Genomic DNA, 24,405 nt, shown 5'->3' with positions numbered 1-24,405 from the left:
TATTTAGTTGGGCGTGGCTTATTCTTCGAGTTATTGTTATATTTTATTTAGAACCCATATTTAGTTGGGCGTGGCTTATTCTCCGAGTTATTGTTATATTTTATTTAGAACCCATATTTAGTTGGGCGTGGCTTATTCTTCGAGTTGTTGTTATATTTTATTTAGAACCCATATTTAGTTGGGCGTGGCTTATTCTCCGAGTTATTGTTATATTTTATTTAAAACCATATTTAGTTGGGTGTGGCTTATTTTCCGAGTTATTGTTATATTTTATTTAGAACCCATATTTAGTTGGGCGTGGCTTATTCTCCGAGTTATTGTTATATTTTATTTAGAACCCATATTTAGTTGGGCGTGGCTTATTCTTCGAGTTGTTGTTATATTTTATTTAGAACCCATATTTAGTTGGGCGTGGCTTATTCTCCGAGTTATTGTTATATTTTATTTAAAACCCATATTTAATTGGGTGTGGCTTATTTTCCGAGTTATTGTTATATTTTATTTAGAACCCATATTTAGTTGGGCGTGGCTTATTCTCCGAGTTATTGTTATATTTTATTTAAAACCCATATTTAGTTGGGCGTGGCTTATTCTCCGAGTTATTGTTATATTTTATTTAGAACCCATATTTAGTTGGGCGTGGCTTATTCTCCGAGTTATTGTTATATTTTATTTAAAACCCATATTTAGTTGGGCGTGGCTTATTCTCCGAGTTATTGTTATATTTTATTTAAAACCCATATTTAGTTGGGCGTGGCTTATTCTCCGAGTTATTGTTATATTTTATTTAAAACCCATATTTAGTTGGGTGTGGCTTATTTTCCGAGTTATTGTTATATTTTATTTAAAACCCATATTTAATTGGGCGTGGCTTATTCTTCGAGTTATTGTTATATTTTATTTAGAACCCATATTTAGTTGGGCGTGGCTTATTCTCCGAGTTATTGTTATATTTTATTTAAAACCCATATTTAGTTGGGTGTGGCTTATTTTCCGAGTTATTGTTATATTTTATTTAGAACCCATATTTAGTTGGGTGTGGCTTATTCTCCGAGTTATTGTTATATTTTATTTAAAACCCATATTTAGTTGGGTGTGGCTTATTTTCCGAGTTATTGTTATATTTTATTTAGAACCCATATTTAGTTGGGCGTGGCTTATTCTCCGAGTTATTGTTATATTTTATTTAGAACCCATATTTAGTTGGGCGTGGCTTATTCTCCGAGTTATTGTTATATTTTATTTAGAACCCATATTTAGTTGGGCGTGGCTTATTTTCCGAGTTATTGTTATATTTTATTTAGAACCCATATTTAGTTGGGCGTGGCTTATTCTCCGAGTTATTGTTATATTTTATTTAGAACCCATATTTAGTTGGGCGTGGCTTATTCTCCGAGTTATTGTTATATTTTATTTAGAACCCATATTTAGTTGGGCGTGGCTTATTCTTCGAGTTGTTGTTATATTTTATTTAGAAATGAGTAGAATTTTTCTTGTATCGTTATCATTTGAGAACGAGAAACGTTTAGATATCAGTAAACGCCTGGGAATTATGGTTCGAAACTCGCTGTCTGAGGGTCGCGGGCTCCTGTCTCCCACATCTACTCGCCTTTTCAGCGGTTGGCCGTCATGGAGTTACGGTCATTCCCACTATTCGATGGCAAAGAGTTGTCCAAGAGGTGGTGGTGTATGGTGCTGACTAGTTGCCTTTCCCTCTTGTTTCTCACTTCAAAACCAGGGGCTACAAGCATAAATAGCACTTTAGTAACTTTGAGAGAATTTCGGAAACAAATTATTGAAGGGAAACTTCATATGTTCCATTTATATTGTAAGCTTGGTGTTTTTATTTCTAACGTTTCTACAGCAAACTTTAATACATCATAAGGACAGATAATGATTTTACTTCGGATTGGCTTGTCTAATTCCGGTCTGTTTAATAACTCTCGTTAATTGGTTCCTTTATATTTGGATTGATGCGAGCTAGAAGCTGACGAACTTTATACAGCTAACATAAAACTAACGGAAAACGCTGTTATCTCTTTGAATAACACAGCACCATCTACTCGATATAATTTCTTGATATAATTTTGCATTCTGTGTTATCGTCCGTTTGAGTTTGGACCACTCACTGTAGGCCTTTCTTGTCCCCGTGGAGAAATTGTTGATTGCGTTCGTATATTTGTATGTATCACCGTATTCTATACCACTTACAAGTCACGAGTGTAATAACTCAGATACTTTGTTTCCGACGTATAATGAACTTTATTTGCAAATACTATGAGAGTATTTCAGTCTGATACGACACCAGAATCGGTCAATAAATCTGGGAGATTGTTGTTATGAGTTTACGGAACCTTTGTTGCGATATGCATTCGTCAAAAGCTTGGCCTAGTGGAAATGGAGAAACATCCAGAACCACACACCGGAATTCACAGTATTAGTAACGAGACAAACATTTGAGACTTAAGAACTTTTTTTCCAAAAGAAATAATAAAAAACAGAATTTATTTATATTCTAAAGATAAATAAAACAGTATGAACCACACCTAGTCTGATCTAGTTCTTAAACAGTATAACTAACAACCAGATAAACCACACTTTGTCTGAACCAGCTGTTAGAGGGTGTAACTAACAAACCAGATAAACCACTCTGAACCAGTTGCTAGAGGGTGTAACTAACAAACCAGATAAACCACTCTGAACCAGATGCTACAGGGTGTAACTAACAAACCAGATAAACCACTCTGAACCAGCTGCTAGAGGGTGTAACTAACAAACCAGATAAACCACTCTGAACCAGCTGTAGAGGGTATAACTAACAAACCAGATAAACCATTCTGAGCCAGTTGCTAGAGGGTGTAACTAACAAATCAGATAAACCACACTGAACAAGTTGCTAGAGGGTATAACTAACAAATCAGATGGACCAGCTGTTAGCGGGTGTAACTAACAAACCAGATAAACCACTCTGAACCAGTTGTTAGAGGGTATAACTAACAAACCAGATAAACCACACTGAACCAGTTGCTAGAGGGTATAACTAAGAAACCAGATGGACCAGCTGTTAGCGGGTGTAACTAACAAACCAGATAAACCACTCTGAACCAGCTGCTAGAGGGTATAACTAACAAACCAGATAAACCACTCTGAACCAGCTGTAGAGGGTATAACTAACAAACCAGATAAACCATTCTGAGCCAGTTGCTAGAGGGTATAACTAACAAATCAGATGGACCAGCTGTTAGCGGGTGTAACTAACAAACCATATAAACCACACTGAACAAGTTGCTAGAGGGTATAACTAACAAATCAGATGGACCAGCTGTTAGCGGGTGTAACTAACAAACCAGATAAACCACTCTGAACCAGCTGCTAGGGGGTATAACTAACAAACCAGATTAACCCCTCTGAATCAGCTGCTAGAGGGCATAACTAACAAACCAGATGAACCATTCCTAGTCTGAACCAGTTGCTAGTGGGCATAACTAACAAACAAGATGAACCATTCCTAGTCTAAACCAGCTGCTAGAGGGCATAACTAACAAACCAGATGAACCATTTTTAGTCTGAACCAGCTGCTAGAGGGTATAACTAACAAACCAGATGAACCATTCCTAGTCTAAACCAGCTGCTAGAGGGCATAACTAACAAACCAGATGAACCATTCTTAGTCTGAACCAGCTGCTAGAGGGTATAACTAACAAACCAGATGAACCATTCCTAGTCTAAATCAGCTGCTAGAGGGTATAACTAACAAACCAGATGAACCATTCCTAGTCTAAACCAGCTGCTAGAGGGCACAACTAACAAACCAGATGAACCATTCCTAGTCTAAACCAGCTGCTAGAGGGCACAACTAACAAACCAGATGAACCATTCCTAGTCTGAACCAGCTGCTAGAGGGTATAACTAACAAATTATAGTGCAAATTAATAATTAATACGTTTTATAGAAGAGTTGTAGCAGTAGAACTATTTTTTTGTATTATGTAAAGGATAGTTGTAGTCAACTGAAATATAAACTGAGAAAATAGAGATTGGAATGTGTAAAGAGTAAGTAAAATAGAAATATAAACATTTCTATGTTTAATTTTTGTTATATAAACATTTCTATGTTTAATTTTTGTGTTATAAACATTTCTATGTTTAATTTTTTGTGCTAATTTGTGCGGTGGGGAATCATAGTTGTTACTTTCTGATAGATAGTTTAGGTATAGCATTCGTATTGAATTGACTGTGAAATTGGCGGCTACTGCCTATTAGAGAAACGCTTGTAGAAGCATATTGGCAGCTCAGATGTGGAGGACAACGTTTCAAAAGAGTTCCGCCTTTGGTCTTCATTATGTTATAATTACCGTTGACCAATGACTGTACTTTTTAATCGCATGCACATGTAAGATCAGAGTAAACAGTAAAACATTGTTTATTTATTATTATTATTTTTAGTACATCAAATAGCTTTGAAACAAAATTGAACTGGTTTATAACTTCTCAGAACGTGTTTTCTTTTACCTTTTAAACGAATCGTATTTTACCCACCCTCTTATTTTATATATATATACACACAAAAAAATAGTTCATAGTTTTAGTTAAAAGGGGAAACTGTGTATGATTCATCACAGGGAGATTCATGTGTGTGTATATATTCTGACGGTCCCAGTACGTGTACTGTGTCTTTTGTTTTTTAATGACTAATTACCAGACTTGACCATCTCGTTTCAGACGCACGCGTGTTCCCCCATTGTATGCACAGTGCATCATCATATAACCTCATCATGTCTAATACCAAACTTCTGCTAAAATCCTTGTCTCGGATGAGCCATCTTCAATTCCGTGCAGTCGACCATGATGCGTAATGTGGGCTTTGTTGCAACACTCAACTGGGCGGCATAACGGCGACATTACACAAATTCAGTTGACGCTTTATGACTTGTCAGTGATCCATACTTGTTTCAGTGAAATTGATTTTTTTCCCCACTTTTTCGATAAATTTTTGTCTTTGTTGTGAATTGCAATAAAAGGCAAAAAAAAAAAAAAAAATTCACAGTTTGTTTGCCGGTATTACACCATTGTTGTATGAAGCGTGCACATTGATATATATATATACACACACACAACCAACGATTATCATACAGATTACACACGCGCAGTAATATTCTATTTCACACTCTTCACGTTTATCTAGTACTAATATGAAATTACATATATATAAAATAAATGGATTGATTTTCGAATAACAAGTGAAATACGTTTATAGATAGATCAAAACTTTAGAAACGTTGTAAGTAATTCTGTACAATATAGTATGCGGTCTGTTGAACACAATACTAAGTTACAAATATATAAGTAAACGTGAAACGATCAGTCTTGGAGTGTAGACATTGGAACTATAATTTCATGTATTTCGCAATTAAGGTAGGTTTCAATTATTTTCTTTACATTTATAAGTAGGCCTGTTGGGATCCATACTCAGCCTTAATAAGCAGGTGTGGTATTTTGTGCACTACGTTGTAAATTCGAATGTGAACACGATTTTGCACATTTTTTTAAAACTAGACCTGATTGATATACTCATGGGGTTCATGATTATAAGTTCAATCACATTTCTGTCGAATTCGCTTTCTGATTGGCTGGTCAGTAGTTTTAGTATTACAGAAGAATAGCTTTAAGTTATTCTATTGGCCAGAGGGAAAAATGTGCGGGTTTGACTACCAATTTACCTGTAAACATCTCTTCCAAACTTAATTCGCACAGAAATCTTCAGTTGACGAATACAGTGTAGGTACGAATTTTTATATATAGGTTGAACTCACACAGGGGAAGCTGATGATGTCCCTAACCCTCACTCAAAATGTGTGTATTTTCAAGTGAGACTCGACAGCAACAAGTTTGTATGAAAGAAACAACAAAAGTGAAGACGTTTATTTATCTTTAATAAGTTAGGTAGGTTTTAGTAAGTCCTAGTCAAATCAAGCCTCATTAGTTTGTTACGTCACATTTGAAAAAGTCCTGGTGAGAAGAAATATCCTTAATAAGTTAAGTTTAGGCAAGTCCTAATTAAACAAAACCTCGTTAGTAATTTTCACTAAATTTGGAAAAGTCCTGGTGAAACAAAAAAGACATTATTAAATTAAGGTAAGTTTAACAAGTCTTGGTTAAATCAAAGCTTGTTTCGTAAATTACGGTGGTAAGTTTTAATAAGTCGTAGTAAAAAAACAACAACAAAAAACAAGACAAGGAGTGTTTAGTAAAGTTGGTCGGGTTTTGTAAGTTCTGGTCAAGACAGTTTTCTAAATAAGGTTTAACACGTTACTGGTGGAAACATTCTTGTTTATACGATTCAATAAGTTTTAGCAAGTCTTGATGAAAACAGTTGCACTTGTAAGATACGGCTGGTTATGATATGATTGATTTATTTTGTGTTACAAAACCTGTTGTGATTATTTTGATTTTTTTTCACCTTTAAGTTTTAATTGGACAATTCCGTTATAGTAAATCGTCTATCTTAACCGATACTTAGTTTATAGTATGACCATCTGGAATGGTCAGGTACAATCTAGACCTGCTCCTGTCTTCTTCAATATTGTTATTTTTAAATGCTACATGATAATTCACAAGGCTTAGTGCACAAACGCTGATAACGTTTACCAAAATAAAGTAGAGAACAACGTTTCGACTTTCTTAGGTTATCTTCAGGTTGACAAAGAGTTTGCAACTGACTGTTGCCGGACACGGCTTAGGAAAGATAATGTAAACGGTACGGGATTGTAGGGGACGTTGCAGTTAGATTTTGGATTATTAACTAGTATAGAAATAAGTAAAAGTGTTCCTTTTTATTGGTTTAACTTTGGTTTAAGTGGGGTTTAAGTTGCTGTGTAAGTAAGGCTTCTTTGATTTTGCGTTTGTCTACATTTGTTTCCCTACTTAGTATCTGGGTGTTTTCTATGGTTATGTTGTGTTTATTTGATTTGTATTGTTCAAAAACGTGTGAAGATGTTTTTTGTGTTATTTGAATCTGGTTTCCATTTTTCTTCTTGTTTCTCCAATATAGTCGTGGCAGTTGTTTCATTGTATTTTATAAATAATGTTGGTGATGTGTTTGTCAGTGTAGTTTTTGCATAGTATGGACTTGAGTTTTGCACCCTGTTTATGAATAAATTTGATGTTTACTGGAATGTTGTATTTTTTCTCCAAATGTTGGTTATTTTTTCGCTGATGTCGAGAATATAGGGTATGCAGCAGTGTAAGGTTTTGTAGTTTATTGTATATTGAGATTATTATTGTTTGTTTGTTGTTGGTCTAGGTGTGTGCATATAATTTTTTTCAAAGGTTTTTAGAGGAAATTTGTTGATGTTGATTTGTTTGTTTGTTTGTTTGGAAATTTCGCACAAAGCTACTCGAGCCGTCCCTAATTTAGCAGTGTAAGATTAGAGGGAAGGCAGCTAGTCATCACCACCCATCGCCAACTCTTGGGCTACTCTTTACCAACGAATAGTGGGATTGACCGTCACATTATACACCCCCACGGCTGGGAGGGCGAGCATGTTTAGCGCGACGCGGGCGCGAACCCGCGACCCTCGGATTACGAGTCGCACGCCTTACGCGCTAGGCCATGCCGGGCCTGTTGATGTTGATGAAGTGTTGTTTTATTTTGTTGATTTTATCGGGTGAGTTTTGTGGTTGTGTTTATTTGATTTCTTAATATGTTGAGATTTTGTTTTGTTTCATGTGCTGAGTTCCAAGGAATGTATAGTCCAGTATGGGTGATTTTTCTGTGGATTTCTGTTTTGAATTGTGTATCGATTCTTGTGATCTTGAGGCTGAGAAATGCCATCTAGTGGTTGTTTTTTTCTTGTCACAGGTGAACCTAATGTTGGGGTGTATAGAGTTAACGTGGTTAAAAAAACTAAGTGTGTGTTCTGTTGATGATACAATTGTTGGATTCACATCTAATCCCATGTCACCAGTTCTAGCCAACATTTTTATGACACAGATTGCCCATACTTAAGTCATTTATCTGTAGGTAGTTTTGGTTATTGAACATAAAGTTAGTTTTGGTGGTAATGAATTCTATAAGGGTTACTAACTGGTTGCTGGGGATGTGTATCAATGGGTTGGGGTTTTTGATACAAAGTTACTTCTTTACAGAAGTTCCAACCATTGAACCCTGCAAGATAACTTACGCCCTCTATAGTCTCGTACCAGTTTATACTCTTGTCCCTAAGTCATGTGCCTGGTAACGGTCAGTTGGAAACTCTCTCTGTTAACCTGAAGATGACCTAAGAAGGTCGAAACGCTGTCCTCTGTATTATTTTGGTAACAGTGTTAATACCTTTACCAGCCGTACTGACAACGTTTGTTTCACTGTTCCTATTACATTCTTCAAGGCCAATCGATTATAATTATCATCTCATCGGGATTTAAGTCTTTCAATACCTGGAAGGGTTAGGTGCTAGTTTGACCTCTTATCTTCGGTAACTTATAATAATACTTAGTTTTTGTTTGTTTTTAAGATGCACGTGTACCTTAACATATTTTTAAAAAAACTCATCAAAGTTTTTCAAAGGATATAATCTTAGTTCGTAAAATAACAGTATGAGTCTATTTATTGATAGTATTAATTACGGTTAGGTTTAGCCCTAACTAAGTTAAAGCAAAAACATATAGATATTATAACGTTAATTTATCTCTTTATCGAATATAGGCCGTATTTAGTTAAAGGCTTAACTAATGTTAGGCCTAAGATGTGGACTTATGAGATTTCTGTTGTTCCGATTAGAGTTCGTTTTCATTTTTGTAAAAATCCTGTATTTAAAGAAATACTTTTGCAATATAAACACAAATTTAACCTCAGATATTTTGCAGATGTCTGCTGGTAATTAAAATATGAAACAAGTATGATATAGATACATGTCACATAATCTGTGTATTTACATTTGTTACCAACGTAGGAGTGAGGCAGAACGTCTTATATTATGTTTCATTGTTAAAACAAAAAACACAATAAATTTAATTTGTAATAGTGAACAGTATTTTGAAGCCAATGGATGACTAAGGTACACGTGGGAAAATATTGTAATTTAAAGCCAGCGAAACTTTAATAATCTTTGAAAAATTTGAATTCGCTAACGTATAAACACGATTCAAGTGTGAAAGAGATCCATGTTTATGTCATTTCACTATTCATAAACCAAACCACTATATGTTTATATCCTTCAATCCGTTTATACTGTCGAGCACTTTGAACATCAGTATATTTCTAAATAAAATTATTTGTGAAGTTATAAAATACGTTTTTACTGTTATAACCTATAGCTATAAAATGCACAGTTTGAAAAACAGAATCTGAAATTTGACCATTTTGTGGCGATTGTGATAATTCGTGAACCTTTACAACTCAAAAGAAATAAAATGTGGAAGAGATTTAACGTAAATAAACTTTTATATCTCTTATTCGTAGTATCAGCATTAAAAGATAAATTTTGTGTAACATGTGACTGTTGGTTAAATAAAGTATACTAGCTTATAGCACTTCCACTTTGTATTTCTAAATCTCATTCTACTGAACATTTTTTTCATATTGATTTTTGACGTCACATCCTTTACAGTTCCTATTGGTTGTACGACAGAAAGAAATTAGTATATACTTGAAACCACTTGCACTACAGGGGGAAGAAAAAGAAGAAATGGCTTTGGTTGTTAGAGAGCTGTAGATAGACCCTGAAGCTTTCTCTGCGTGTTTAGAAATGGCTTTGGTTAGAGAGCTGTTGATAGACCCTGAAGCTTTCTCTGCGTGTTTGTTGGGATATTTTTTCCACCTTTATTATTCTATGCATTTGAAATGTAATAATGTGATTTGTTTTGCCACCGTCACACACTTTCCGTGAGCCCGCCAGCTCTCGTGCTATTCCCAAACCAGGTTATCAATTTACTTCTAGGAGACCTACCTGCTCGTTACTCTGGAAGTTCCGTATTACTAATTAATAGCCTGTAGTTATATGAACATTGGTGACACTTCGTATGAAGCTGTAGATTATTCTGGTGTTTTCCTCGGAGGCTTAACTTATATTTCAGTGTCTTGATGTGAACAAAATTTGTCACTTTCCGAACTGATCGCCTAGTTTTCCCCACGTTTAAATATTTATAATTATTAATTCGTAGTCGTGTACCAGTACTTCCTGTTCATTGTTACTTTAATATTTTAATATGGCTGCAGCTCGACTTTATGCTGTGTTATTGGTATGTCATGCTATTGGTTTGGGCTACGTCAGTCGGACCAGAAGACCTGAGAACTGGCCGGGTACATTTAAATCGTGCAGAGAGTGTTTCGCACGTCACCATAAGAGTAGGTTTTGTTATTAATCTTTGGACTGCAGAAACAGTATAGAAAGCTTTGGCGGCTTCGTAAGGCCTCTCATATCTAATACTTAAAATTAGGTGAATTTGTTAATAAATAAAGCTAACGAGTATATGGATAGTTTATGGAAAACGTTTGAAAACAAACATTAAGTTTAGACTGATAAATTATCTATTGAGATTGTAAATGTTACAAGAAAGAGCCGGTTTAATGTGTGTGTGTTAATATATGTTAATAACTACAGTAATAAAATATGTTAAATATGATTTTGACGTTTCGTAACCTTATTGAAAAAGCTTTAATGTTAAAGCTCAAGTATAACTTGCACTGTTTTTACCACGTAATTGTCTTTTCATAGCTGTTTAATATGTGGATGAATAGCATCTTGTGAGAGTCAATCAAACTGAGCATTCTGCTTTAAACGTGTAACTCCGATCTTGGACGTACTGAATTTTAAAAATAACAACAGTTAATCCTTTTGTGTATCATTTCAGAAACTCCTTAATATAGACTTTAAAACCTAGAAAAAATGTATTTGTAGACCAGGAACTTAGGTTTCATGTACAGAAATACGGAATACAAGTCTCAATAGTTATTGTACAAGTTATTAGCTGGGCCCGATTTAGAGTATTTTGTTAAGTTTTGCGCTACTTACCTTATGAATGACGCTGAATTATTGGAACGTGTTCAGAAGGAGAACAATAGGATGATACCTGAGATGGAAAGGTTATAATATGAGGTGAGGTCAAGATCTCTAAGATTATTTTCTCTTGAGAAGTCAGAAGAGGTCTGATTGAGATGAATCAGGTTATTAAGGGAGTTGATAGTATCAAGACATTATCATTAAGTTTTCCTATTTAATGATGAAAATGGTCGCACTAGGGGACACGTGTGAATTTTGACAGGATGGAAGCCATCTTCAGTTGAGACGGCCTTTGGAATGGTTTGTCTTTAGATGTGTTGGAAGAAGTAAACTTAAGATAATTTTAAATGGTAGGTTTGAAAACGTATTAAGGTGATAAGGGCTGGCTTTGAATTAATATATACGTGTAGTTTAGTGGATGGGACAACCTAGATGGACCAACAGGTTCTTTGTTTGACCATAAATGTTATGTTTTAAACAAGCGTAGTTATCTGAATGCTATTTAAAACAATAACCTTAAATGTTACGTAAATCTGATGTATCATAGTACAGTCCACCAAAATAAAACTCGTCCGTATTGAAGCATATTAATACTTCAGAATTTGAACTATTTCTTAAAACCCGATATAAATTTTTCATCATGTTTCTAAGGTTCGAAATACTCAATATTCAAACGTCTAATTCATTGGTAATTGACGCACGTCTCTACTCTAAGGGCTTAAGACAAGTTAATCAAATGAACGACTTTGTTTACGGAATGTTCTTTTCAGTGAGTTTGAAATATTTAATGGTTAAAAGGCAGCTCTTTCAGTGTTCGTTTTGGGAAAACGTTTGAATATATTTCGGTCTAAAGGATTTTTCATTTACCCAACGAGCTGGAGATGGCTGAATTCACGCGAAATTCAGGTATGTCATTATATAGCATCATCTTAAGAAAAACTGGACAAACTTGACCAGCTACGATTGCCATTGTATCATTTTCTTACATTCATGGCTTAAATTATAGAGGGTTTTTGTTGAGTAGGGCTTGTTGATAACGCGTGTGTGTGGTCCTGCGAATGATTCACTAAGCCTATAACGAGGTTGTTGTCTCTCTCCTAGCAGCTGTCCAACCGGTTTCTCTTTCGTCTTCTTACCTTCTTTCTTTTCTCTAATGAAACCTGTCTATCTGTCTGTCAAAACAATGAATAAAATATTTTGATTTTTTTCTCTTCATACATACACAGTGAAACAAATCAAATGCTGCATAATTTCAAAGATTTCAAGTTTATTTTTTATTATTATTTTTAATTAATTCAGTGATACAGACACGAGTATGTATTCTATAATTGAGCGATACCCGAAATACAGTTCGAAGAAGAAATGACGTTCAAAGTCGAGTTGTTGTGTGTGGTTTTACTTAACTTATTAGCGAAGATAACCTCCCAACTACAGAACATGTACTGAAAACTGTTTTTAGGTGTGTTGGAAGGAACAACTTTAAGAGAGTTTATAGGTATTTGGGTGACAAGGTCTGGCTTTGAGCTCATATACCTATGTATAGTTTAGTGGGTGGAACATAAACCAACCAGAAGTAGTCAGAGAAGAAGGGGTCTTCTCTCTAATGTTAAACAATTATTAAGGGTGTTCTTCAATGTTAAACAAGGGTGTTTGGAATGTACTTAAGTATGTTATGTTGAAGAAGAGATGTTTAAGCATAACCAGGGGTTGTAGGATATGTTTTACGTATTTTTTCTATATATTTAATAACGATACTTATGAGTATTTGAAACTGTATTCCTAATTAGTATTGCTGACGTAAACGATAACCTAGGCTTACCTATTTCTCTGAGACAGGCCTTGCTGTTGACTGTGAATTTCGTGATGACGAGAAAACCCACTTGTAGAGAAAATTATATATAGAAACGGCTGGTATGGGTAGAGAAAACACTATGTAGAGGAGCGAACAACGTTTCGACCTTCTTCAAACATGTGATCAGCTATCGGTCAGTAACCCTTTCTTTCTTCGTGAACTTGACGATGACCGAAGAAAGTCGCGACGTTGTTCGCTCCTCTATATAGTACTTTCTCTATCCATACCAGCCGTTTTTATATATACAACTGACTGGGAATTTGTTTTAAAACAAACTATTGATAACATTTCTATCTTCTTAAAGATACAAACTGTTAATGAGAAATTCAAAATTTTAATAAAGGTGAATTATTTTTTTTAACTACAAGTGTTTTATTTTGTTTTTAGAGCATGTCCAGGAGTTTAGCTGCGGTGAACTGTATTACAAGCCATTCTATTTGGACCAGAAGAGAGAGGTATTATACGTTGGAGCTATGTAAGTATGCGACTTGTCTGTTTGAAAATACGGGGAAGCAAATACTAGATTACAAAGTCAAGGTATAAAATAATCATCTTTTATATTTCATCAGTGTTTGTGTGCCAAAAGTTGTTACATTTTGAACGTATTGAACAACATTAAATTACGAATATGGCTTCTTTCGGCCTTCACAACGCTATAAATCAGGTTTTTATACACAGGATGGGCAGAGCACGGATATATGATTCTATAGCTGTGTGCTAAATTACTAACAAAGAGAATCTTTCAATCCATTGTTGTTGTTTTTTCACCCACTCTTCCGGATAGTAAGCAGTGGTATGAAAAGGTTTTCATATTGAACCGAATCGATTAATCAGTTTGTCAGTGGCAGCTTTCTCTCTTCATATATGTTGTCCATGTCGCACTTTCGTATCATTCTTTTGGTTTTTACCTCTAATAATTCTTGTGACTTGGTTCGTTTATACTAATTGTGATACATACTCTGTCTTTGATCTATCATGGTCCTGCTCTTCTTTCACTGTTTCGTAGCAGAAAAGTGGTTTCTGTGACTAAAGAAAGAACTTAATTTGTAGGTTCTAACATATGCTTATTTATTAACTTGAGCAATATAAATTTCAATTGTAATAGTTCGCGACTTTCAACAATGGAGCAAGAGTACGTATACATTCAACAGAAAGTTTACTGTATAAATATTTTATCAAAACACTCTTCGAACTATTCTTTGTTTATTTTTAACTAATTACAAGGGACTTTTGGAGGATTTTAAATCACTTCAAGAAGCCTAGCCTTCCTTTCGATTTGCCCTTGTCCAGGATTATTGATAAGCGATGGAATTCCTCTTATCTGGTCGAACTTAGTGGCAACTTATGAGGAATTTGATATAAGTTTCTGGAGAAGCCAGAATGTGTGCCGGACTTCACATTTATTTCAATTTACTGTGTTGATACGAAACACACATCTTAAATATAGGTTTGATGATGGTATGTTAATCGCGGGTTCGAATCCCTGTAACACCAAACATGCTCGCCCTTTCAGCTGTGGGGGCGTTATAATGACACGATCAATCTCACTATTATTTGGTAAAAGAGTAGCCCAACAGTTGGCGGTGGGTGGTGATGACTAGCTGCCTTCCCTCTAGTCTTATATTGCAAAATTGGGGATGACTAGCGCAGATAGCCCTCTTGTAGCTTCGCGCGAAATTCAAACCAAACCAAACTTTATGCTTGTATCCGAATACGGTTTTTGTATATTTCATACAACAGCTTATTTTGAGTGGTATGTTAAAAAACACAACAAAAAACTGTACCTTGTGAGATATGAAGAACTTCACTTGAGGCTTTAACACAGTAGAAGCAGAAAAAGATTCTGAAACACGATTTTATATTTTCTTCTTATTTCAAAATAAATGTATGAATGTTTGATGACATTGAGCGCACAGAGACCTCTATATGCTGTAGGTAATTTCATGTAAAATTATTTATGATTTTTTCGTGAAGGATTTTTTGAAACAGAGACGAAATTAATCAGGTGTGTAGCTTCGGATTCTACGTCTTGTGTTGGAAACAACAACCAAGACCTTAGCTGTACTTCTCTAGAAAGCCAAGTACAACATTGAAAAACAGAATTCCCCTGATTTCGTAAGACGTAATGAGAGTTTATCTTTTTTTTTTATTACTACTTACTTAGGACCAAGGTTGAAAACTGGTAGGTCGAAATTTAAATTCTGTTATTTAATATGACATATTTCTTTGTTGATATTTGTGTTTAGGCTTTCATCTGGTCGGGTAAAATAAACCGTTGAATATCTCGGCGGGAAACACGACACCCGTCAGCATGTGTGAACGAACTTAATCACTCAACAATAATGTATTCTGGAATGATTAGAGTTCGTCAGAACTGAACGTGTAGCGTTATTTTAAACACTAATAATTTAGTAAAAGATTTTGATAGCTTTTTAGCATAATCATTTGGCCCAGGCCTTAATTTTAGACACTTGTTGTGTGTGTGTGTTTCATATAACAACAACAGGTTTAAGATGCACAACTATACAATCATCAGGAAAGATAGATTAAACAAGGACATAAACATAAACAGAAAATTATGTTGTTATACAAAACTAACCTATCAGTTACAGAAATAAAAATGAGTAGTAATAACGAAAATACGATAGTTGATATCCTGCTAAATAATCGCTCAGATGTTACAATAGCAGAAATATACTCTTCAAAAAAAGAAACGCAAAAGGCAAAATTTGAGATAAATTGTTAACAAGTTTATTCCGGGTAGTTCTGTATGACATGTGTGAAACTTTGCACATTCACTGCTGAACATCCAAAGTCTGCAAAGGCGAAGTCCACGCTCACTAGTTGAAGTTTAACGTCACTCAACGTCAATAACGAGTATGCCCCCCGTGAGCATCAATAACTGCTTGGCATCTCCTGCCCATGGAAGCGATGAGATGACGAATCACATCCTGTGGAATGGCTGTCCACTCAGCCTGCAAAGCTGCTGCAAGCTGAGGTAGAGTCTGCGGTTGAGGTTGTCGCCGTCGCAGACGTCGTTCCAACTCGTCCCAAAGATGTTCGATGGGGTTTTAATCAGGTGATCTGGAGGGCCAGGGAAAAACGTTGATGTTGTGGTGTCTCAAGAAGACAGTGGTGAGTCGGGCTGTGTGAGGACGGGCGTTGTCATGTTGAAAAAACGTCATTGATGTTCACCATGATGGGGCCTAAGAATCTCGTCGACGGTTGCGTACGGTCTTATCGGAAATCCTACGCAGCCCTGGTATGGTTGAGGCAGTAGACGTCGCAGTGGTGGTCCTATCCCGAAGGTGACGTAACCGGATGTAGCGATCTTGTGCAGGCGTGGTCACACGATATCTGCCAGATCGTGGACGGTTACGAGTTGATCCATGTTGTTGGTGACGATTCCATAGCCTTGTGATGGTGCTTGGGTGGACATTCACAGCTCTGGCAACATCTGATAGAGATTCGCTTGCTTCCAAGCAACCAATGGCGTTGTGCTTCAGTCAGTCTTGGCGTAGTTGTATTGCGTGTCGGTGGCTCAACACTGAGCTATGGAAACCGAGAACCCGTCACTTTTATAGGGATTTTGCACATGTTGCACTTGCAGAACATGCAGATCTCTCAAACAAATTTATTGGACACGGATGCGTTTTGGCGAAAAATCCGTTGTTTTCCTCCGTTTTCAAAGTGCACAACTTTTATTGTTATTTTGGTCTGACAATCAGTGCCTTAACACGTGTAACATCACATACTCTGAGCTTGTAACGTTATTACATATATATTTTTTTGAAGAGTATATATTGTTCACCGATTAAACATATAGATACAAACTTACTTTACAACATATTTTCCCATAACCAAAATACAATAGTAAGAAGTGATCTAAACAGCAAACATACGAACTTTGAATGTGGATCCACAAGTGCAAATTGAAGACACAAATTACAATTTACAGATGAAAATAACGTAGCTCTACTAAATAATGATACACCAACGCATACTAAGTATGCCGCAGATACCATTGGTATACCAGACTTAGGCTTCAAATCGTTGACATAAGTGAAAAGATAGTGAAATTTAATGCCAGAAAAAATCTCCCTAGCGATCATCTGCCAATATGGTGTGTCTTCGATATCGTTCACCATAAGAATATAACTTACAAACAAGATAAATTTTATTATAAATAAGCAAATTGGCCAAAGTTTGTTTTGTTTGTTTTTTGAATTTCGCGCAAAGCTGTTCGAGGGCTATCTGCGCTAGCCGTCCGTAATTTAGCAGTGTAAAACTAGATGGAAGGCAGCTAGTAATCACCACCCACCGCCAACTCTTGGGCTACTCTTTTACCAACGAATAGTGGGATTGATCGTACATTATAATGTCCTCACGACTGGGAGGGCGAGCATGTTTGGTGCGACCGGATTCGAACCCGCGACCCTCGGATTGAGAGTCGAACGCTTTAACACGCTTGGCCATGCCGGGCCATTGGTCAGAATCCCAAAAATAACTAAACAGCTTGTTACCAAACAGCGTTCAGTATACAACCAAAAACCAATCAGAAATTACAATTACATTCAAATTAAATTGTTAAAACAAGAAAAATGGGATAATTTCTGCTCCCAACTAAATGAAAAAACAGACTTAAGAACTTTTGGTCACACCTAAAAAGACTATAACACCACAGCGCACACAAAGAAAGGAAAAGCCGAAGCCTTCAAGCAAACAACTAGAGAACATTTTCAAAACACGTAACGACTCAGACATGAACAGTTATTATTACAACAAAGTAAACATTCAAATAACAAGTAACTCAGAACTACACAAACCATTCTTCCCAGTTAACATAAACAACAGAAACACAAATACCACAAACGACTACAATAACATATTGCTAACCAAAAACATCACAACACAAGAACTTAAACAAGCAGTAAAAAATACATAAAACAAATCCCCATGAGATGATGGCATACAAGCCATCCTCATTAAAAAAGGCACTTCGAAATAACTTGACCACCTATCAGCAATCTATAATTTGTCACTTGGGTTACATCCCAGTTTCTCCCAAGTACGCAAATATACTTATGTTCCACAAAGAGGGAAAGCCAGCCAATAAACCAAACAGTTACCGACCAATCAGCCTGACCAGCTGTGTAGGCAAAATTCTTGAACCTATAATCAGTAATAGATTCTCCACATTCCTGGAGATAGCATCAGAATTACCTGAAGAATAAAACGGGTTCCGAACATTTAGAGAAACAACGGATCACTCAGTTAGACTAACTGAAAGAACAGTAGACAGCTTCAATAAAAGAGAATGCATTGAGAAAGCATTCTGTATGACATGATGGTCTTCAGTTCCGTGTGAATGAAATGGGACTACTGCGAGGAACTATTCCCTGTCTCTCGAACTTAATGGAAAACAGGAAATGTAGAGTGAACGTTGAGGGAATCTTTTCAGAGTTTTTCAAGGAGGGGTGTTTAGCCCTATACTCTTCATAATGTATGTAAACAATATGCCATCGAAGGATCCTAATCATGGATATTCATCACAGTTCGCCGACGATGTAGCAGTCTGGAAAAGTGCCCCAACACCAGCAATAGCAGCCACAAATATACAACCACAATTACACAGAATATGCGAATATTGTCAAAAATATAGAATCAAAATAAACACAGCAAAAACCCAACTAATAATTTTTACAAAGTTAACGAACCATAAAAAAGTACAACCAGAGATTTATATGAATGAAATACTCCTTCAGACTGCCACACCCGCAAAATTTTTAGGATTAACTTATGATTCAAAACTAACATGGATGAGCCATATAAGTAATATTAAAACTAAAGTCTAGCGAAGAACAACCTGTGATAGGAGTTTAACTGGAGAAAAAAAACAGTGGAGCATCAGCTGACAATATTCTAAAAATATAAAAACTACTTAAGACCTGTGATCGACTGTGCAGCTCCAACATGGATTAATGTAACCAAACTACAGATAATACAAAATAACACCACTCACGACGACATTTAAAGTACCGAGATCTACCTCATCAAAGTTAATGCACAAATATTCAAACCTACTAATAATAGCAGACACACTCTTGTCAATAACACAATAAATGACTTTGATAAAAACTGGAGGGAAAACGAACTAGTACGAACTTGACAGATACTGCTGACATGATGAAGATAGTCCTAAACACCTCTTCCATGTTAACTTATACATTAATTAAAAAGAATAAATATGTAATTTAAAACCAGCCACCTACAAACTAGACATCACATTAGTGAGGAACTCGCTAATAAACATTGAAAGATGGCCCGGCATGGCCAAGCGTGTTAAGGCGTGCGACTCGTAATCTGAGGGTCGCGGGTTCGCATCCCGGTCGCGCCAAACATGCTCGCCCTTTCAGCCGTGGGGGCGTTATAATGTGACGGTCAATCCCACTATTCGTTGGTAAAAGAGTAGTCCAAGCGTTGGTGGTGGGTGGTGATGACTAGCTGCCTTCCCTCTAGTCTTACACTGCTTAGTTAGGGATGGCTAGCACAGATAGCCCTCGAGTAGCTTTGTGCGAAATTCAAAAAAAAACAAAAACATTGAAAGGGTAATTTATATAAATATTTCTTTGTAAATTCCTTCTAGTGAAAGTGCGACATATTATGGAACTTTACAGAGAAATGTTGTTATATTCGCATCAAATGTATTGGTGAATGGTACATGGATATTGCCCTGATACGGGTCTGAGTAAGTGCGGGTTACACCGGCCCTCGTAATATTTATCCATGCACTAAACAGTCGAGATAAAGTAAAGCTAAGGAAGGAGGAAGAGGTCAAGCGCATCTCACCATCCTGGTCATACAAATACCCAAACGAGAGAGAGATGACCTGAGCCTTACTGGTGTTTTATTTTTAAACTATTCATATCTGAGACGTATAGCGAAAGCAAAGAAATCATAACCGAAAGTGAAACATTGGTTTTTTTAGACTGAGAAGTGTAATTATAGCATGCTGTATATTTAATTTTGGTATACCGGTATTTACTCTTTGTAAGTGAGCTAATATGTTCCGATGTTGTAATTTCTGATATAAGTGGATAAATAAATAGGTGGTGCGCATGTTCGAAATTCCTTGTGTTTATCAGCATTGAAGTAGTGAACAAAACAACAACAATAAAAAACCTGTAATGACGTCTACCATTCACAGCTCTTTAACACTGGCTGCCATGTTTCTCGTTATATTATCAGCATTGAAGTAGTGAACAAAACAACAACAACAACAATAAAAAACCTGTAATGACGTCTACCATTTACAGTTCTTTAACACTAGCTGCCATGTTTCTCGTTATATTATCAGCATTAAAATAGTGAACAAAACAACAACAATAAAAAACCTGTAATGACGTCTACCATTCACAGCTCTTTAACACTGGCTGCCATGTTTCTCGTTATATTATCAGCATTGAAGTAGTGAACAAAACAACAACAATAAAAAACCTGTAATGACGTCTACCATTCACAGCTCTTTAACACTGGCTGCCATGTTTCTCGTTATATTATCAGCATTGAAGTAGTGAACAAAACAACAACAACAACAACAATAAAAAACCTGTAATGACGTCTACCATTCACAGTTCTTTAACACTGACTGCCATGTTTCTCGTTATATTATCAGCATTGAAGTAGTGAACAAAACAACAACAACAACAACAATAAAAAACCTGTAATGACGTCTACCATTCACAGCTCTTTAACACTGACTGCCATGTTTCTCGTTATATTATCAGCATTGAAGTAGTGAACAAAAGAACAACAACAATAAAAAACCTGTAATGACGTCTACCATTCACAGTTCTTTAACACTGACTGCCATGTTTCTCGTTATATTATCAGCATTGAAGTAGTGAACAAAACAACAACAATAAAAAACCTGTAATGACGTCTACCATTCACAGCTCTAACACTGGCTGCCATGTTTCTCGTTATATTATCAGCATTGAAGTAGTGAACAAAACAACAACAATAAAAAACCTGTAATGACGTCTACCATTCACAGTTCTTTAACACTATCTGCCATGTTTCTCGTTATATTATCAGCATTGAAGTAGTGAACAAAACAACAACAATAAAAAACCTGTAATGACGTCTACCATTCACAGCTCTTTAACACTGGCTGCCATGTTTCTCGTTAGTAAGAGCAAATATTGATGTAACAGATTTCTTCTTCAGAAACAGATATTTGTTGTTTGGTCACGGTGAACTTTCACATAGATAAATTTTTGGTTCTCATTGAATTGAACAAACGAACATGATCACAGCCGGATATAGAAAGGCTTATTAAGTTTCCATTTCAGAGAATTTTTTTCCAATCAAATCACGTAGTAATTTGGTGAAACAGTACGGCTTTATGATTTCGGAAACTATGCACCAGGTGGCGTGGTTTTCAGTACACAGTGTCTAGAAATTGTATTGAAATGTTTCTTTGCTTGAGTATATTTGATAACATTATTTCCTAACATTATCCTATATATATATTACAGGGTTCGAATGACAGATTTGATTTTAAAAAAAATACCTACGTTATAGCTCTTTTAGCGATTTCAAGAGTGGCACAGTTGTTACTCTCACACAGGTAGTCTGCTGTTTCTCAATATATTACTACATTAGCTGTAGTCAAGTTTTCCATTCTATTATATTACTTGTTAAAAATATTTTTCTACACACACACACACAGACATAAACAAAGACTATAAGTTTATCCTCTTCGCCCGTCCCAATTAAAACCAAGTCTGGTGTGACTTTGTAACCGAACTTAAGGCGAGAATGATTAATTTATTAATTTAAGTAGTGTATTTAGGAACTAAAACATACAAAATTTTGAAATTATAATAAATTACTGTATTACATGAATATTTGTTCTCATTTTTGTATCTGGTTAGGCTGAAGTGTCAGTATTTATTTAATGTAAAATATAATATTTATAACGTAAATGAGAACTTAGTTGATGAGTTAAAATATGTTGGTATAACTTAAAACAATCCAAGGAAGGACATTAAAGAAAAGTGTATCAGCTGTGAGTGTATTCTTTGTAATAGGAGAGACCACATTTCTGACATATTTTGTTTATATTAGGGACCGGATTTATCGTCTTAATCTATTCAGTATCAACCGTACAAGATGTGAGGTGAGTATATGGTGATATACAGCTAATATCAGTTCGTCTAATTGAAATTGTGTGGGATATTATAAATACTAGATGTTCTGGTTTGTTATTATATTTAATTGTGCCTTTATTAAATTACTAAAAATGTCTTAATGTGTGAAAGGAAAAATTAATGTTTTTCTTCAATAATAACTGTTTGTGAAGCACAGAACTACCTGTGTTATGCTATGCCCACCACATGAATCAAAACTCCGTTTTTATCACTATTGGTCTTCAGAATTATCGTTGACCCATTGGGGTGGGATGTGGGGAATTTTTACAGTAAGTAACTTCAGTGTCTTTCATTTGGTTTAGGAAAACTTGGTAATTGCTGTGATATTATATATAATAAGCTCATTGAATCTACTCATGTAAGATGCTTCATGGCTTCATTGGTGATTAATCATTACCATAAGGATGAAAATTAGAATGGTTAGACTGTTATCATTTCTGGGGAACGGCAGGAACCTTAATGTTATGAACTTTAATTTTAAACCAATTTAACTACAGAAACCTTAATGTTATGAGCTTTAATTTTAAACCAATTTAACTACAGAAACCTTAATGTTATGAGCTTTAATTTTAAACCAATTTAACTATAGAAACCTTAATGTTATGAGCTTTAATTTTAAACCAATTTCACTACAGAAACCTTAATGTTATGAGCTTTAATTTTAAACCAATTTAATTACAGAAACGTTAATGTTATGAGCTTTAATTTTAAACCATTTTCACTACAGAAACCTTAATGTTATGAGCTTTAATTTTAAACCAATTTAACTACAGAAACCTTAATGTTATGAGCTTTAATTTTAAACCAATTTAACTACAGAAACCTTAATGTTATGAGCTTTAATTTTAAACCAATTTAACTACAGAAACCTTAATGTTATGAGCTTTAATTTTAAACCAATTTCACTACAGAAACCTTAATGTTATTTAATTTTAAACCAATTTAACTACAGAAACCTTAATGAGCTTTAATTTTAAACCAATTTCACTACAGAAACCTTAATGTTATGAGCTTTAATTTTAAACCAATTTAACTACAGAAACCTTAATGTTATGAGCTTTAATTTTAAACCAATTTAACTACAGAAACCTTAATGTTATGAGCTTTAATTTTAAACCAATTTAACTACAGAAACCTTAATGTTATGAGCTTTAATTTTAAACCAATTTAACTACAGAAACCTTAATGTTATGAGCTTTAATTTTAAACCAATTTAACTACAGAAACCTTAATGTTATGAGCTTTAATTTTAAACCAATTTCACTACAGAAACCTTAATGTTATGAGCTTTAATTTTAAACCAATTTAACTACAGAAACCTTAATGTTATGAGCTTTAATTTTAAACCAATTTAACTACAGAAACCTTAATGTTATGAGCTTTAATTTTAAACCAATTTAACTACAGAAACCTTAATGTTATGAGCTTTAATTTTAAACCAATTTCACTACAGAAACCTTAATGTTATGAGCTTTACAGAAACCTTAATGTTATGAGCTTTAATTTTAAAACCAATTTCACTACAGAAACCTTAATGTTATGAGCTTTAATTTTAAACCAATTTTACAGAAACCTTAATGTTATGAGCACTACATAATACTTAATGTTATGAGCTTTAATTTTAAACCAATTTCACTACAGAAACCTTAATGTTATGAGCTTTAATTTAAAACATTTTAATTACAGAAACCTTAATGTTATGAGCTTTAATTTTAAAACCAATTTCACTACAGAAACCTTAATGTTATGAACTTTAATTTTAAACCATTTTCACTACAGAAACCTTAATGTTATGAGCTTTAATGTTAAACCAATTTAACTACAGAAACCTTAATGTTATGAGCTTTAATGTTAAACCAATTTAACTACAGAAACATTAATGTTATGAGCTTTAATTTTAAACCAATTTCACTACAGAAACCTTAATGTTATGAGCTTTAATTTAAAACATTTTAACTACAGAAACCTTAATGTTATGAGCTTTAATTTTAAAACCAATTTCACTACAGAAACCTTAATGTTATGAGCTTTAATTTTAAAACCAATTTAACTACAGAAACCTTAATGTTATGAGCTTTAATTTTAAACCAATTTCACTACAGAAACCTTAATGTTATGAGCTTTAATTTTAAAACTAATTTCACTACAGAAACCTTAATGTTATGAACTTTAATTTTAAACCATTTTCACTACAGAATACTTAATGTTATGAGCTTTAATTTTAAACCAATTTCACTACAGAAACCTTAATGTTATGAGCTTTAATTTAAAACATTTTAATTACAGAAACCTTAATGTTATGAGCTTTAATTTTAAACCAATTTCACTACAGAAACCTT

The 24,405-nt window shown here is 34.8% G+C and overlaps 1 protein-coding gene across 4 annotated transcripts in view; it reads left to right on the top strand.

The window, feature by feature from the left end:
• LOC143231906 (semaphorin-2A-like) overlaps window positions 1-24,405 on the top strand; it is a 103,231-nt gene that overhangs the window by 32,993 nt on the left and 45,833 nt on the right. For 3 of the 4 annotated variants that reach the window (XM_076466718.1, XM_076466719.1, XM_076466720.1), the window contains exons 3-4: window positions 13,239-13,326; window positions 21,984-22,035. In XM_076466718.1, the coding sequence (XP_076322833.1) occupies window positions 13,239-13,326; window positions 21,984-22,035 (140 nt within the window). Of the gene's footprint in view, window positions 1-10,161; window positions 10,345-13,238; window positions 13,327-21,983; window positions 22,036-24,405 lie in introns of those variants that run through there. The other variant, XM_076466716.1, reaches the window with a different exon arrangement.

This window comes from Tachypleus tridentatus, chromosome 11 (genome assembly GCF_004210375.1).
Source record: "Tachypleus tridentatus isolate NWPU-2018 chromosome 11, ASM421037v1, whole genome shotgun sequence".
Classification (NCBI taxonomy): Eukaryota; Metazoa; Arthropoda; class Merostomata; order Xiphosura; family Limulidae; genus Tachypleus; species Tachypleus tridentatus.
Note: the sequence above shows the minus strand (reverse complement) of the source record. Positions and strands in the feature narration are given on the sequence as shown.